Consider the following 14115-nt stretch of genomic DNA (forward strand, 5'->3'; position numbering starts at 1 on the left):
ATGGGCAGGCACTAAAAGAAGGCAGTCATTATTTAAATATAAGGTGCAGATAACTATGAGCAGAATACATGTGTACACGTTAAATCCTATGTAGTTCTAAAACCTCAAAGCACGATAGTAGCAGGCTCTCTGCCGGCAAGAATGCAGCCTGTGCTCAAATTTGACTACAGGCTTCGTGGTGTTCGTTCCAGCACTAGCAACACACCTTCACTGACCAGCTGCCTGCTGTCTGTCAAAATCCCATGCATGCTAAAAGGGGATTTTAACATGCTCAGTGCACAAAACGCAGAATTATGGAAAACAAGATTTAAAAGAAATTACAGGACCACATAAAAACAGGAGTAGAATGAATGACATATGGCGAACATGACGGGAAAATGTTTTTATATGTAAATGTTCATAGGTAGCAAAATGATGAAAAACCTGAGCTACAGTGTATTTTTTGCATAGGCTAGCAATTTAGTTTAGTTTATTATTTTGTATAGCGTGGCCTGGCCTTCGGGGCAACTGGGCGCTTGACATGGTTACAAGCAGGTAAAAATATACACGGTTGGTGTATAAACACGGTTGTTCTAGTACAGGGCAATGATTATATATGCATACTTCTGCAGGTTATTCATAGTTGGTACAGTTTGTTGTGGAACGTGGCAATACAGAACAGAAAGAGGCAGGAGGTCAGTTTATAGCATGATAACACAAATGTGTAGGCTAGATATGTCAATAGATGTATGTACAAGTGACTCAGGTCAGTAAGAGTAAGGGTTAGACTTCTTTGGCGATGAGCCAAGTTTTGGTATTTTGTCTGAAACAGTGGTAGTGGGGGGGGGGGGGGGGGTTCAGTTCTGAGAGCAAGTGGTAAGGAGTTCGAGTTTCGAGGCAAGGACTCAGAAACTTGCACCGCCTGCTCTTTGGAGATTGGGTCAAGGGACATTTAGACTGTGGGTTTGGGCTGATCTGGTTGGCCTCGATGAGATGTTACAGGTGAAGTTGTCAGCCAGATATTTGGGGGCTTCATTGGTCAAGCACTTATGTGTGAGAGACAATGTTTTGTATTCGATTCTCTGGGGTATCGATAGCCAGTGGGCGGTTCGTCTCCGGTCAGAGATGTGTTCCGATTTAGGAATGTTCAGGGCTGCTCCGGGTGTGTTATTTTGTACTACTTGAACCTTGGCAATGTTCTTTTGACTAGTGCCGAGATATAGTGCGCTACAATAGTCAGCTTTCGAGAGTATTAACGCTCTGGCAAGGGTTGTGCAGTTGGCGGTTGATAGGTAAGGTCTGCAGGCGTTTATGAGCTTGCAGGTGTAAGCGGTAGAGGATGAGATGGCGTTAATTTGTCTGGACAGGCTGAGGGAAGAGTCGAGGTAAATTCCTAAGGTTTTTACGTGGTTGAAAACAGAGATGTTGTTACCGTCAATGGTGAATGATTGGTAAAGTTTGTCAATGTTGTTAAGGCTGGGTTGGGAACCTAGGAGAAGAAGCTCGGTCTTGTCATTGAGGCACAGTCCATGCTTAGCCATCCAATCTTGGATGATGGAGTAGATGTTGTTGAGGACTTTACGGTAAAAGGTGTAATCGCCTGTTAGAGGGATGAGTATTTGAGTGTCATCTGCGTAATTAGTGTAGATGACACCCAAATGACCCAGTAAGTCAAATAGAGGTTTAGTAAACACGTTGTATAGTGTAGGCGAGATGCAGGATCCCTGTGGGACGCCGCATGTAACGGGGGGGTGGTTCGGCAGCAGCGGTAGGTGTAAATACTCTCATGGATCTATTGTTCAGGAAGGATTGGATCCAGGCGTTTGCTTTGTCATAAAAGTTGGCTGCAGATGCTAGGTGTTTGCAAAGAATGTCATGGTTTACTAAATCGAAGGCGGCTGATGGGTCAAGGAGGAGTAGGAGGGCCAGTTTGCCGTTGTCTTTCAGTTTGTCCATTTGCGTCTTAAGGTCGATTAGGGCGGTCTCTGTTCCATGTTTAGGGCGGAAACCAGATTGTCTTAGTCCAAGTAGATTGTTTTTTTCTAGGTGGCGCTGGATCTGCAAGTAGGCTGCTCTGTCTACAATTTTTAAAAGAAAAGGCACTGTTGTGATGGGTCTGTAGTTGGTGGGAGTCCTTAGAGTTGTCAGGTACTAGACTTGAAGGGAATGAGGCGTTTATGAGTCAGGTAATGAATGGGGCTAGTTGAATGGCCGCGTCTTTGATTACTGGGGCTGTGCAGGTGCCGCCTTGGCATTTGGAGGGTTTCAGGGTGGATATGATGTCTTCGACCTCTTTGATGGTGATGGTAGAGAATTCGAACGGGGGGGATGTTGTGGTCTGTTTGTTTGATGGGTGGGGAGGGTGTGATGTTGTTAGTAGTCATGAGGCTCGCTTTCTTAACTTCAATTTTAGCTTGGAGCATGGCAATTTTGGCGAAGAGGGCTTCTTGTATATTTGTATGCCACAAGGTATCCTTGGTGCATGTGTCAGGTATGGGAGATGGTGATTCAAGTTCTCTTAGGATATTGAAGACCTCTTTTGTGTTGGATTTGGCCTTACTGATTCTTTCGTTGTACATATTATTTTTAGTTTTGATGATGGCTTGCTTATAGTTGTTGGAGGCTGAGGTATATGACAGCTTGTTGTCGATTGAGTGGGAATGTCGCCATACTGATTCGTCATGTCTCTTGATTTTGCGAAGCGTTTTTAATTCAGGGGTGAACCAAGAGTTGAGGTGAGCGCGTGGTTTGGCTTTGGGTAGTTTGAGTGGTGCAATGGTGTTGATGGCTTTGAGAATGGTTGAGTTGTAAAGCTCAACTAGATCTGTGGGTTTGGCAATGGTAGGTGTGAAGTCAATGATAGGTTGTAGTAGTGGGATAAGTTTCTCAGCTGTGATATGTTTACTGTTTCTAGTAAATGTGGCTGGGACATTTGGTGTGGGTGGTGACGCAGGTTTGTTTTTGTTGATAGTGAATGATTAGATGGAGGTCAGTCCAGGCATAGGATGTATTGGATAGGATGGTGGTGTCGCAGTTGATGTCTGCTAACCAGTCAAGGGTTCTCCCTTTGTTGTGCGTGGGTTGAAGGATGTGATGGGTGAATCCTAGCTCTGAGATGGTGTTGGCGATCAGGTTGGCTTTGTCATCTTTGGAGTTGTTATAGCCAAGATTAAAGTTGCCTAGTATGAGTAACTGTGAATTGGGTTTGGTGTTGTTGGAGAGCAGGAGGGCGATGTCGTCGTTGAAGGTGGAGATGGGGCCAGGTGGTCTGTAGAGGAGATGGATGGTGGTGGCGTTTGTGTTGGTTGACGCTAGTTTGATGGTTATCAGTTCAGCAGAAGGGAATGTTTGGTTGACTATGTGTCTGATATTGAGAGAGGTCTTAGCTATGAAGGCAACGCCTCCGCCTTTAGCTGTCTGTCTGTCTGTCTGTCTTGGCGGAATATGGAATATTCCTTAGGGATGGCTAGAGCAAGGGCTGGTCCTGATGCTGCGTGGAGCCATGTCTCTGATAGCTATGAAGTCAAGGTCATTGGATGTGATAATGTCGGCTATGTCGAGTGCATGTGTGGTTAAGGATCTAGCATTAATGAGAGCACCTTTGATGGTTTGGGTGATGGGCTGTGGTTTGCATGTGTGTGGTGGTGGTGGGGTGGGGTTATGCGTGTTGCCTGGAGATAATGCAGTGTGTGCGGAGGAAGTGGCAGGATTAGGTTTCATCTGTGCATTGTTAGGAGTGTGTAAAGTAGCATGTCCTGACAGAAATCGCTGACAATGAAGAAAGGAAGACTGGTACATCCCTTGTATGGAAGCAGGATGGTTTGGGATGGAGCTATGGGCCGCATCCAGTGACATAACTGCAGCAAGCCATGGCTATATAAGCTCCCGCCAGGCTCCAGTTTGGGAGGAGAAAGGAACGGTGAGGGACAGATCAGACTGTTCAGGGAGCAGAGTTCTTTGCCCCATCCTCATTTCTGTAAAGAATAAACTTGTGATCCTTGCAAGATAGACTCTTGGCCTTACTTCCCTAGAGGGGTGCGTTTACTCTGGTGTGACCGTGATTAGGGGCACCCTTAAAATTAGGGATACCCCTGTAAATTGGGCTACCTTTACAGTTGCTAAGTTTACAAGATGTTTCTTGTAGCTATATCTATAAAGTTTATCTTTCAACCTAGCTTTAAGAGTTAAAACTGAGTTACCTAATAAAGAGGGGTTTACTCCAGACTGCCATTTGCTATATAGAGTGGCAATTTTATTGATCGTGCCCAAGGACTTATTATCTAAGCCTTGATGTATTTTACCATCATATTGTCATCGAGCACTCGCGATTTCATCCAACACATATAAGATCTTTGGATGAACAGCGCAGGAATTCCAGGTTGTTCTAGTTCAAGGTACAAGTATTCAATGGGGAGGGATGATGGCATACAAAATCATTTCTGCATCAATTTTGCTTAAAATCTCACCAGCTCAGGGCCATGCACATGTCCCCAGATTTCTATAACATGCATAAGGACAGGGACCATTTTTAAATTATAGAGCAGTAAGACAGTCTGGACTGACGGCCCATCATTCCTCCCAATAAATACACTAATTGTATTAGCAACAACCAAGCATTTGGCTTTCGTTTCGATCCAATGGCTTTTCCACTTGAGATCACTATCGATATAAACACCTAAATATTTATAGCTTGTAACTGTTTCTAATGTTTAACTATTCAGTGTCCAAGCTGATCGACCTCTATTATTTTTGTTAGCTGGGAATATCATAGCTTTACTTTGAGATATTTACACTCAGCCCGCTTTGTGTTGCATATACTCCAAGTGCCTCAATCAACGCTTGTAGACCCCCCCGCTCGGAGTATGGTCTAATAATACAAGGTCATCAGCATATGCTGGCCAATATATGAATTCTGAACAGACCTTCACTGGGCACATTTTGTCGACCTTTAGTTCATCATCCAGATCTGCGAGATACAGATGAAACAGTGTCGCAGCTAGCAAACAGTCTTGTTTCACACCCCGATTAGAAGGGATTTTGCAAGAAAGTTTCCCTTTCCTCATCTAGTCAAACCTTTACAGGAGCATCTTTATGTACAAGCATGAACATCTTCAGTAGCCCCTCTGGAATATTCCAGGCCACCAGTTTCTTCCACAATCTATTTCTTACAATAGTATCAAATGCGGCGCTGAAGTCGATGAAACCACAGAAAACTGCAGTCTCCTTTCTTTCATTTGCATATTCAATAGCAAATACAAGAGCCAGTATGTTATGCATTGTAGATGATTTAGCGCGAGAGCCAGTCTGAAAGACAGTCTGTATATTGTTCTCATCAATCCATACTGCTAATCAGCCAGAAGTACCCTTGCTAGTATCTTTCCCGGGATATCGGCATGACCAGCATGGGGTAATTAGACGGACAATCCCGTGGGCCCTTTTTATGGATGGGGAGAATGTGGCTTTCCTGGCACATTGCGGGTAGTGCACTCGTCCACCCAGTATCAGAAAATACTAAGTGAAGGGCCTTTGCCCATGAATCGGGGGACATTTTCAGAGGCCATTACACAGACCTTCTGGTCCTGCAGCCCGAGACTTATTCAACTTTTCCATTATGACAGTTATGTCTAATACGGTTATAGGTCAAAGTATCGAATCAACAGGATCGAATGACAAAAGGTTCGAGTCAAAAGGACTGAAAACAAAAGTTTCAAAACAACCCCAGTTTTTGTGGTAAAAACCACTTTTTTTTACCTAAATGGAAACCCAAAAAAATATATATAATTTAAAAAAAAAATTCGAACCTTTTGTTTTCGATCCTTTGACTGGACACCGTCTAATACAGGTGCAGAACATACCCAGACTACTTCTGGGATAATTACAAGATCATCAACATCTGGCACAGATCCTAAAGTTGCTGTAATATATTGTACGCAGTCGCCCTCAGCTACCCCTTGAATTGGGAGAGCACGTTAGGACCTTTGTCTCAGTACTTTCTCAAATCTTTGTATTATCATTGGGCCTGGAGTGATCAGCCATCAAAGCCCATCTTGTTCTTTCAAACAACACTTTAGGATTTTTTAACCACTGGTAATAATCTTTTCTTGCCTTTTTAATGGCAGATTTAAATGGCAGATTTAATAAGCTCGGTGCTAAAGCAAACCACTGCCGTCTATTAAAGTCTTAATAGTGGTTCACAGCTGTTTTTTGCTGCCGATATCGCAGAGTCAAAATCTATACGTTTGGTCATAGACTTGCTACTAAGTTCAAAGACATTTCTATACTGTCTTTGCTTACTTCTATATTCCATGATTGTTTCAGCCATTATAGTAAATGATTCAGCAATAGGTACATGTGGACTGTTTGCGTTCTCCCCATACTCTTCGATAGATTAAGGCAATATCTCTAGCGTTACTTCCTGCCATTTGCGCAGATTATGCGGGTTCCAATGTATCCAGTTACCTGCTAACAAATATATCCCCATTTAGGTCATGTTTATTAACTGCGGTATCACTCATATCAGGACCCAAATCCACCTATAATAAAAGAAAATGGTAAACTGCGCCCTCCCCGACACCACCAAACAGAACTATTGCTCTTAATGTAGCGTTCTATTAAGAATGGAAAGATGGAGGATAGGGTCTCAGTGGGCCGGCAGCCTTCGAGTCTGGCCAGTACATCTCAAAAATCTGCAGTATGAAAGGAAAACGGGCATAGTTGGGCATAACAATAACTGACTTTGCAAAGGGGGTTTGGGTCTGACTGAATTGGGGCTAATAAAGCAGGAGCAGCTTTGGCAAACACTCAGTTTAGTAAATGACGATCTGGTCGACACGTTGGGTTCCCTTAAAAGATGCCTCCAACCAGGGGGCGCTGTTGCGTGCAACCAACATGGCTGCCTGAGAGGAGAGCTCCGGCTCGAACATAAATCTTATCCCCAATAAATCCTTTCAGCGCCGTTTCAAAACACTAAAAAGAGGAAGATTCCCGAGACAGAAGACCTCCTGAACGACCCCCGAAAGAATCGTGCGAATGCGTGCAGGGGAAGCTGAACGATCCGGCTGCAAGCACTTTGGCGGACAGGAGAGATTGACGCGGCCGCCCACCAGCTCCACTGAACATCTACTGTGTGCCGGAGGTGCGCCGGGAAGGGCAGGCCGCAGCGGAGGAGGGGCGTGTCGGTGACGCTCATACCGCGTCACCCGAGAAGCGAGGAGAGGTGTGGCCATCCCCAGCCTGGGACACAGAGGCCGCTGGTGGAAGCGCACACAACCATAGCCGTGTACACACAAGAGGAGGGGGGGGGGGCGGAAGGCCGGCGGGGCAGCCAAAAGGAACATTATACAGCCCTCGCGGCCATATTACATGCGGCGCCGTATCCGCCGGCGGCGGGCTGGCCCACTCTTCCCCCGCGAAGGCAGACAGAGGGGCACGGAGGAGCAGCGGGGAAGACACTCAGGGGAGCCACATCACACCCCTATCATCAAGTAAGTGAAGCGGGGCAGAGAAACCCCCTCCCCCCCCCGCCACGACGATGAACACCAGTGCCACGGCGGAATCCACCGGGGGAGACCACAGAGAAGCTCCGTAATATATCCGACAAACTGCAACCGGTACAGGGATTGAACGATTACAGTGCCCTGTGTGCACAACACACAATACGTGGTGGGGATCATTGAGGGTGCCCCCGAGGGGTTACAGTAGCCTGGAGCTGGCACGACTGAGAGGGCGTAAGGGGCTGCACCCCCCCCTAGCACTCGGTGACACTAGCCGATCAAACTAACAACACACCCTGATGTAGTGTGTCTATTGTCACACTGCTTACATCCCGGATCATCATAAGGATAGAGCCAGGCGGCTCCTACCGGGCTGAACTCCATCAACCCCGGAGTAATGCAGAGGGGCACACCACTTAGAACCACATATGAACTTTCATTTTGATTAAACTTTCGCGGTCCACCCGGTAAAGATCCTGGCTCCATAGAAAGAACGAATAAGTACGAAGACACCCTGAGGAAGAAAGGCGTGAAGAAGGCCAAAGGCTGCCAAACTATCTGTCTCTTTTCTCTTCCCTGAACAAGTACACGACTGGCTGTAATACTTGGGAGAACACAGTCCGCTCTCAGGCCGTACACCACAATACATGGGACGCACCGAGAGGAAGGGCACAGGAGGGGAAAAAAAACAACAAAAAAACGGCCCAATGGACTCTTTTGCAATTCCCAGCCACACAGGGCGGCCGATGGGGTACCACAGGCACCCGACAAACAAGGGGAAGACCCCTTAGAGCGCCTAGCAGCACTAGTCCAAAATGGATTGAGAGTCATGTTAAAAAGGACTTGACGACCACAGAAGATGCTACACATACTATTGCATTGGGCCACAGGGCTTGCGAATGGGTCTACATGCCCGCCCCCGTTGGGCCGGCCTTACCCATTTCCACTCTGTACCCCGGTAAGCAACCAACACACCCCAGACAAATGGCTGATAGTAGCTTACCATTCATGAGCTGGAACATAAGAGGTCTATGTAACCATAAAAAAATGAGGCAGATACAATTATACGCGGAACGGCACGACAGTAAAGTCTTATGCTTACAAGAGACCCATGCCCGTTCAGAACAATGCGAAACGTTTGCTAGACAATGGGGGCCTCAAAGATTCTTTACCAACTACTCAACCCAAAGTCGAGGTGTCCTAACCCTAATACACAAAAACATCAAGTTCTCATGTAGCCACTCACTGATAGACCAGCAAGGGAGGTATGTCCTAATCCATGGCAAACTACAAAATCAGGAAGTGGTCATCTTAAACATTTATGGCCCAAACATTGATGACCCCGATTTTTACTTACACCTGGCCTCAGTGATAGAGAGTTACCCCCTGGTCCCGATCATATGGGGAGGGGACTTCAATACAATACTTGACGTCAACCTGGACAGTTCACGCTCCAGGCCCCGCCAACTATCCAGGGCTGCCCATGCAATCTTGACCACGCTTCCTCGCTTGGCGGTCGTAGACGCCTGGCGACATATGTACCCTGACTCCTGTGCGTACTCCTACTATTCCACAGTGCATGATTCGCACTCTAGGATAGACAGGTGGCTTGTGTCAGACATATTGGTCAGGTGCCTATCCCACCAGAAGATCCTCCCTAGAGCCCCATCTGATCACTCACCGGTAATTATCTCATTAAACTGGGGCCAGGACTATAATAAAACAAGACAGTGGAGAATGAGACCCCATGCCCTACTCGACCAAGCCTTTGCATCTGAACTCGAGTCCTCCATCGAGGAGTTCTTTGAAATTAATTCTGGCTCGATCGCATCACAGGCCACCCTCTGGGAATCATCTAAAGCATACATCAGGGGCGTTGCCATCTGCAAAGTGTGTGGTAGCCTGAAGGAACTCCGCACAGAAATTGCTGCTAGCGAGTCGACCCTGGCTACCCTCGAGGCTCAATATGCCCTCGATCAGGCCCCTGAAACATTGGCATGTCTGGGAACAGAGCTAGACACATTCTGCACGCTGGCGGAACGAGAGGTCAAATTCTTGGACAACCCACATTCAGTTAGGAAATATGGCGAGGGAGAACAGTCAGGTCGACTGCTTGCCAGGCTGATTCGCCGAGAATTCAGAGCCCCCAACATACCAGTGATAGAGAGACCAGATGGAACACTAGCCACGTCCCCTCAGGATATCAACTCCGAATTCCTATCATTCTACACCTCCTTATACTCTAAAGTCGATGGCCCCCAGACATCTGAAATCGACTCCTATTTCGAAAGCCTCCCACTCTCGGTCCTCTCCACTTTCTCCACACAATTGTCATCCCTTGAATAGTGAACCTTCAGCTTCCAACCCATGCACTTACCTAGTTCCCGGACCATCTCGATGTACCCGAAAATCCAGCCCTTTACTATGAAACATGTATTGTTGTAATGGTATGTACTATTGTTATGCGGTGAGCAACACTGTTGTATTGGTGGTCGTCAAGTCAAATAAATAAACTTTAGAAAAAAAAATAAAAAAAAGATGCCTCCAACCAGGATGTGCAAATACTCCCAGGTAAATCAAAAAGGCAAGAATCCTGGCTTTCTAAGGTTACAGGTAGACGTGAAGTAGACCAACGAGTCCTTCCTTTTGCGATCAGTTTTGACAGAGCCACGTGAAGGGATCCTATTACCTAGGGCCCCCAACAGGTGTTTGCAAGGCAGTCCTGTACCATAGAAAGCCCACAGCGCCTCATGATCCAGGAGAAAGCAATACGAGGAAGCATTTGCAGCAGGGTCTTAAAGGCCAATTGCATTTGTGCAGCAGTGGGAGGTGCCAGTTGCTGCCTTTGTGCCTGTATAAACCCCAGTGTATGTTGCGTTAGATCAAAACAGTGCTACATGGGACACGTTTTTCCTAGTGGGGTGGGAGACAGAAAGAAAGACTAGAAGGATTGGCATTGCTCCTAGAAAAGGCGACGAGACGGGCACAAACAGATACACAGTTGCTGTGGTTTTGAAGAAACAGAACTGAAGCAGATAGGATGGGCTATTGCAGTCAGACAATCGTCTGCATTCTCCAAAACTACCCCAAGGCTAGAGGAAACTGCCCCAGGGCAATCAGCTGGACAGGAGATGAGGAAGAGCAGAAATGGCCATTCCTTTCACTACTGTTCCCCTGGCCTTGGACACCCCTCCACTTCCTACGGTCACCAGAACGAGTTCTGCACTATTATCGCATCTGCCCTCATTTCTCGAGACACTTCATGCCTTGATGTGTTCCAATACCCCCTTCCCAGAGTCTGTGAAGGGAGTCGCGGCGCTTGTGGCCAGTCCACTGGTCACAGCTTAGAGGTCGTAAAGGAAGGCTATGGAAACCAACACCGCTGTGAATAGATCCTGTGCGGGGCGAAAGGGGGAATGGCTATTGCACATACGCAGCTCTGTTCCTAAGACTTTCAGACTCTTTTCAGAAAATGTTTGCACTTCATAGAATGCATAAAGGTGGTTGTGTGCTTAGCAAAATGCAAGATTTCTAAATCAGCATGAATTCCATGAATGATGGCTGGCAAAGAAGGACAATTCTTCTCTGCATTACTTGGATGATAAAGCCTTGCTGGAACGTCTACAAAATATGACTAGACGAAACCGATACTACAACCCTGCAAAAACCAAGACAGACACAGACACACACAGGTATCCCTCAGAGAATTTCCCACACTTTCACAAACAAAACCAGCACTAATTGGCGACTGGAAGAACTGCTCATCACACCACCTGTGCATGTTGCCCTGGTGCACAAGAAAGCATCTTCACATGGAAAGCCTTGCCATCTGCCTCCAAGAGACACCTGATAACCACAGCAATAGCTGCTGCATTTCTTCCCATGCGTGGGCGCATAGAAGCCGACCCTGGCCTGCATGTTCCTTCCACCCCCAGGAGCCCAGAGCCATAGATGTAAGGGCTGGACCTCTTTCCGGGTGTGGGCGCATAGAAGCCGGGCGGGCCTGGCCTACACATTCCTTCCGCCCCCACAAGCACACAGCCACAGATGCAAGGGCTGCACCTCTTCCCAGGCGTGGGCGCATAGAAGCCGGGCTTGGCCTACACATTCCTTCCGCCCCAAGGAGCCCAGCGAAATAGCTGCTGGAGTGGCAGGACTCTTCCCAGGCTTGCCCACCCGCAGTAGAAGGCATACCTTACCTGTTGGAGTCGTAGCCCTTCTCCCCCGGCCGGCGGATCTGGGGCTGCTGGTTAATCCTCCGCACCTGCATGGAGAGGGACTCGCTGTCCGAGGTGTCGGTGTTCTCCTGCCGCCGGTCATGGCTGCCGCTCCGACTGTTTGAGCTCGATCTCACACCATCTGGGACACCTGCATTAGTGAGAAAGCGATTACACAGGGAACCTGAGCAGTGGGGTCGTGGGGATGTGGGGGACAGGGGGTGCAAGTGGAAAGAGGACAAGACAATACAGCATAGGTGAGCATCAGGGCCGAATAGCAATACCAGGAAGTGTGAGCAGAAGGGATAAAAACAAAAAAAAAAAAAACACTGGAAACGATCATCACCAGCAAAATGATAAACCAACATGGCTGTCTTATAGTGCAAAAACACAACAACCAACACACACTACCCTCGCCTTCTTCCGTTCTGATTTCAAACAGTGACCTTGTGAGCCTTGTAAACTTTTCTCACTACACATGGGACTCCACATAGTTTTATTTATTTATTTGTGTTGCGCCGACTGCCCGCAGGCATCAGGGCGCATACATGGGAAAGCAAACTAATAGTGGCACAAAACGAAACAGGACAATTCACAGTACAGGTGGAGATGAGACATTTTCAAGGCAGAGGATCTTGCAGTGTAGTTTACTGAAAAGCAAAGTTTTAAGCTTTTTACGAAAGTTGTAAGAAAAATATATAAATCCGACTTTTAATATTTCTTTCTTTAATAATACATATACACATTTCAATGTGTGCAACATGGGGTTAGTACGTGTGCTTCATTTACATCAAACAGTACATTTAACTATTCTGGCTTGTAACCACAAACTTGAACCGGAGTGTGACATTTTTCCAATTCTTGACTTTAACAATTCAAGTAAAAGGTGTATTTTGATGTTAATTAAACGTGATGGCGGCTGAGATTGATAAATCAGTAGACAGATAGATGATCCAGTAAAGGAAAAAAAAGGTATGAAATCTTGATTTTAAAAAAAATTAAAAAAAATAAAAAAAGACAAGCCAAGAATAAATCCAACACTGTCCTAACTCTCCAATCTAAAAGATCAAAGAACATACCATTGATGTTTCATTAGAAATTTAAAAGATCCTGGAGAGGGGACGGACCCTCATTCCCTGGAATGAATGCCCGAAATAAAGAACACAGCCGATTAAATATCTAAAAAAGGAAATTTCCAATCACAAATGCTACTGTCGGAGCAAATTTCGAATGAAAACTCAACCATCCCCAACCGCATTGAACAAGAGGCGGAATTCGACCAAGAACTAGTAGATCTATCTGTACATGACTCAAGAAGAAGACCAAAACCAGTGCGATTTTGTAAAAGTGAAGCAACAATTGAAACTTTGAAACATCTGCTCCTGAACTGCCAAGCTTTAGATAGACAGCGACAGCACCAGACCTACTTAGGTCACATTTTTGCTGATCTCCACTTCTACAACGAGGACGAATGGTGGTCGCGTCTGCTGAGCGGCGAAAGGACCTCATGGGTCATTGCGTTTACTACATTTTTCGAGAACTGGACTCTTCATAAGAAGAAAGACAATGACACGCCATGATCAACTCTGAAGAGGAACAGCGGGGTGGGGGGGGGAGCAGTTAAACCAGCAGAACTACAGCATATAAGGACAGTCTTAAATGGCAGGGAGGGGAAATTAGCACATTCCCAGCAATCTTCTGGCTCCCCCCTCTGTAAAATTGTGACCTTTGATTTAACTTTGGAAATTTTTATACGAATAGATCGACTCTTGTAAAAACTGATTTTCAATTAAAACAAGTAAGTACATTTTTTTTTTTTTAAAAGCCGACCACCAAATACCTATTAGACCCATGACCATTACCAGCGGAGAAATTACTACGCCATCCCGGTCACTAGCATATTACGCCAGCAAAACAACACAATCAGTGGGCGAGAAGAAAATAGAACACGCTGAAATGAAGCAACACTCAAACGGCACTCCTAGAAGGTCCAAATCAAAGTCACAATGGTCCTCTCAAACAATTTATTCATATCCCCAAAAAAAGTCCACAAATTGGCTAGACAACCACAACCAAATGTCTAAATACAAACAACATTTTTCCAGACAATGACAAAACAAATCACAGAAACTATACTTAGAAAGAATATTGTCAGTCAGCAATGTTCTGAAAATGAATCGTACTATCACCACAAAACTCTTGCACCCCATTCCATCGCTCATATCAATTGAATCCAGCGACATCAAAGCAGTACAATTCCCAATTCCTCTAAGATACAATACAGTCTGCCTGCAGATTGATTCAAAGCTGCTCTGCCATCTACTGCTGAATTCAGCCAAACAGTTGTGGCCTTTGTGCTTCGATATAAGGGATAATCTGCCATCGCAAGACATATCCAACCCAAGAACTGGGAACAACATTCAAGT

At 46.0% G+C, this 14115-nt stretch overlaps 1 protein-coding gene across 1 annotated transcript in view; it reads right to left on the reverse strand.

Annotated features, from left to right (window-relative positions):
* Positions 1–14115, reverse strand: part of GNL1 (G protein nucleolar 1 (putative)) — a 260630-nt gene that overhangs the window by 204480 nt on the left and 42035 nt on the right. Inside the window, exon 2 of the mRNA XM_069635347.1 lies at positions 11672–11840. Within this exon, the coding sequence (XP_069491448.1) occupies positions 11672–11840 (169 nt within the window). The remainder of the gene's footprint in view (positions 1–11671; positions 11841–14115) is intronic.

Source organism: Ambystoma mexicanum, chromosome 13 (genome assembly GCF_040938575.1).
Source record: "Ambystoma mexicanum isolate Mex_15411 chromosome 13, UKY_AmexF1_1, whole genome shotgun sequence".
Classification (NCBI taxonomy): domain Eukaryota; kingdom Metazoa; phylum Chordata; class Amphibia; order Caudata; family Ambystomatidae; genus Ambystoma; species Ambystoma mexicanum.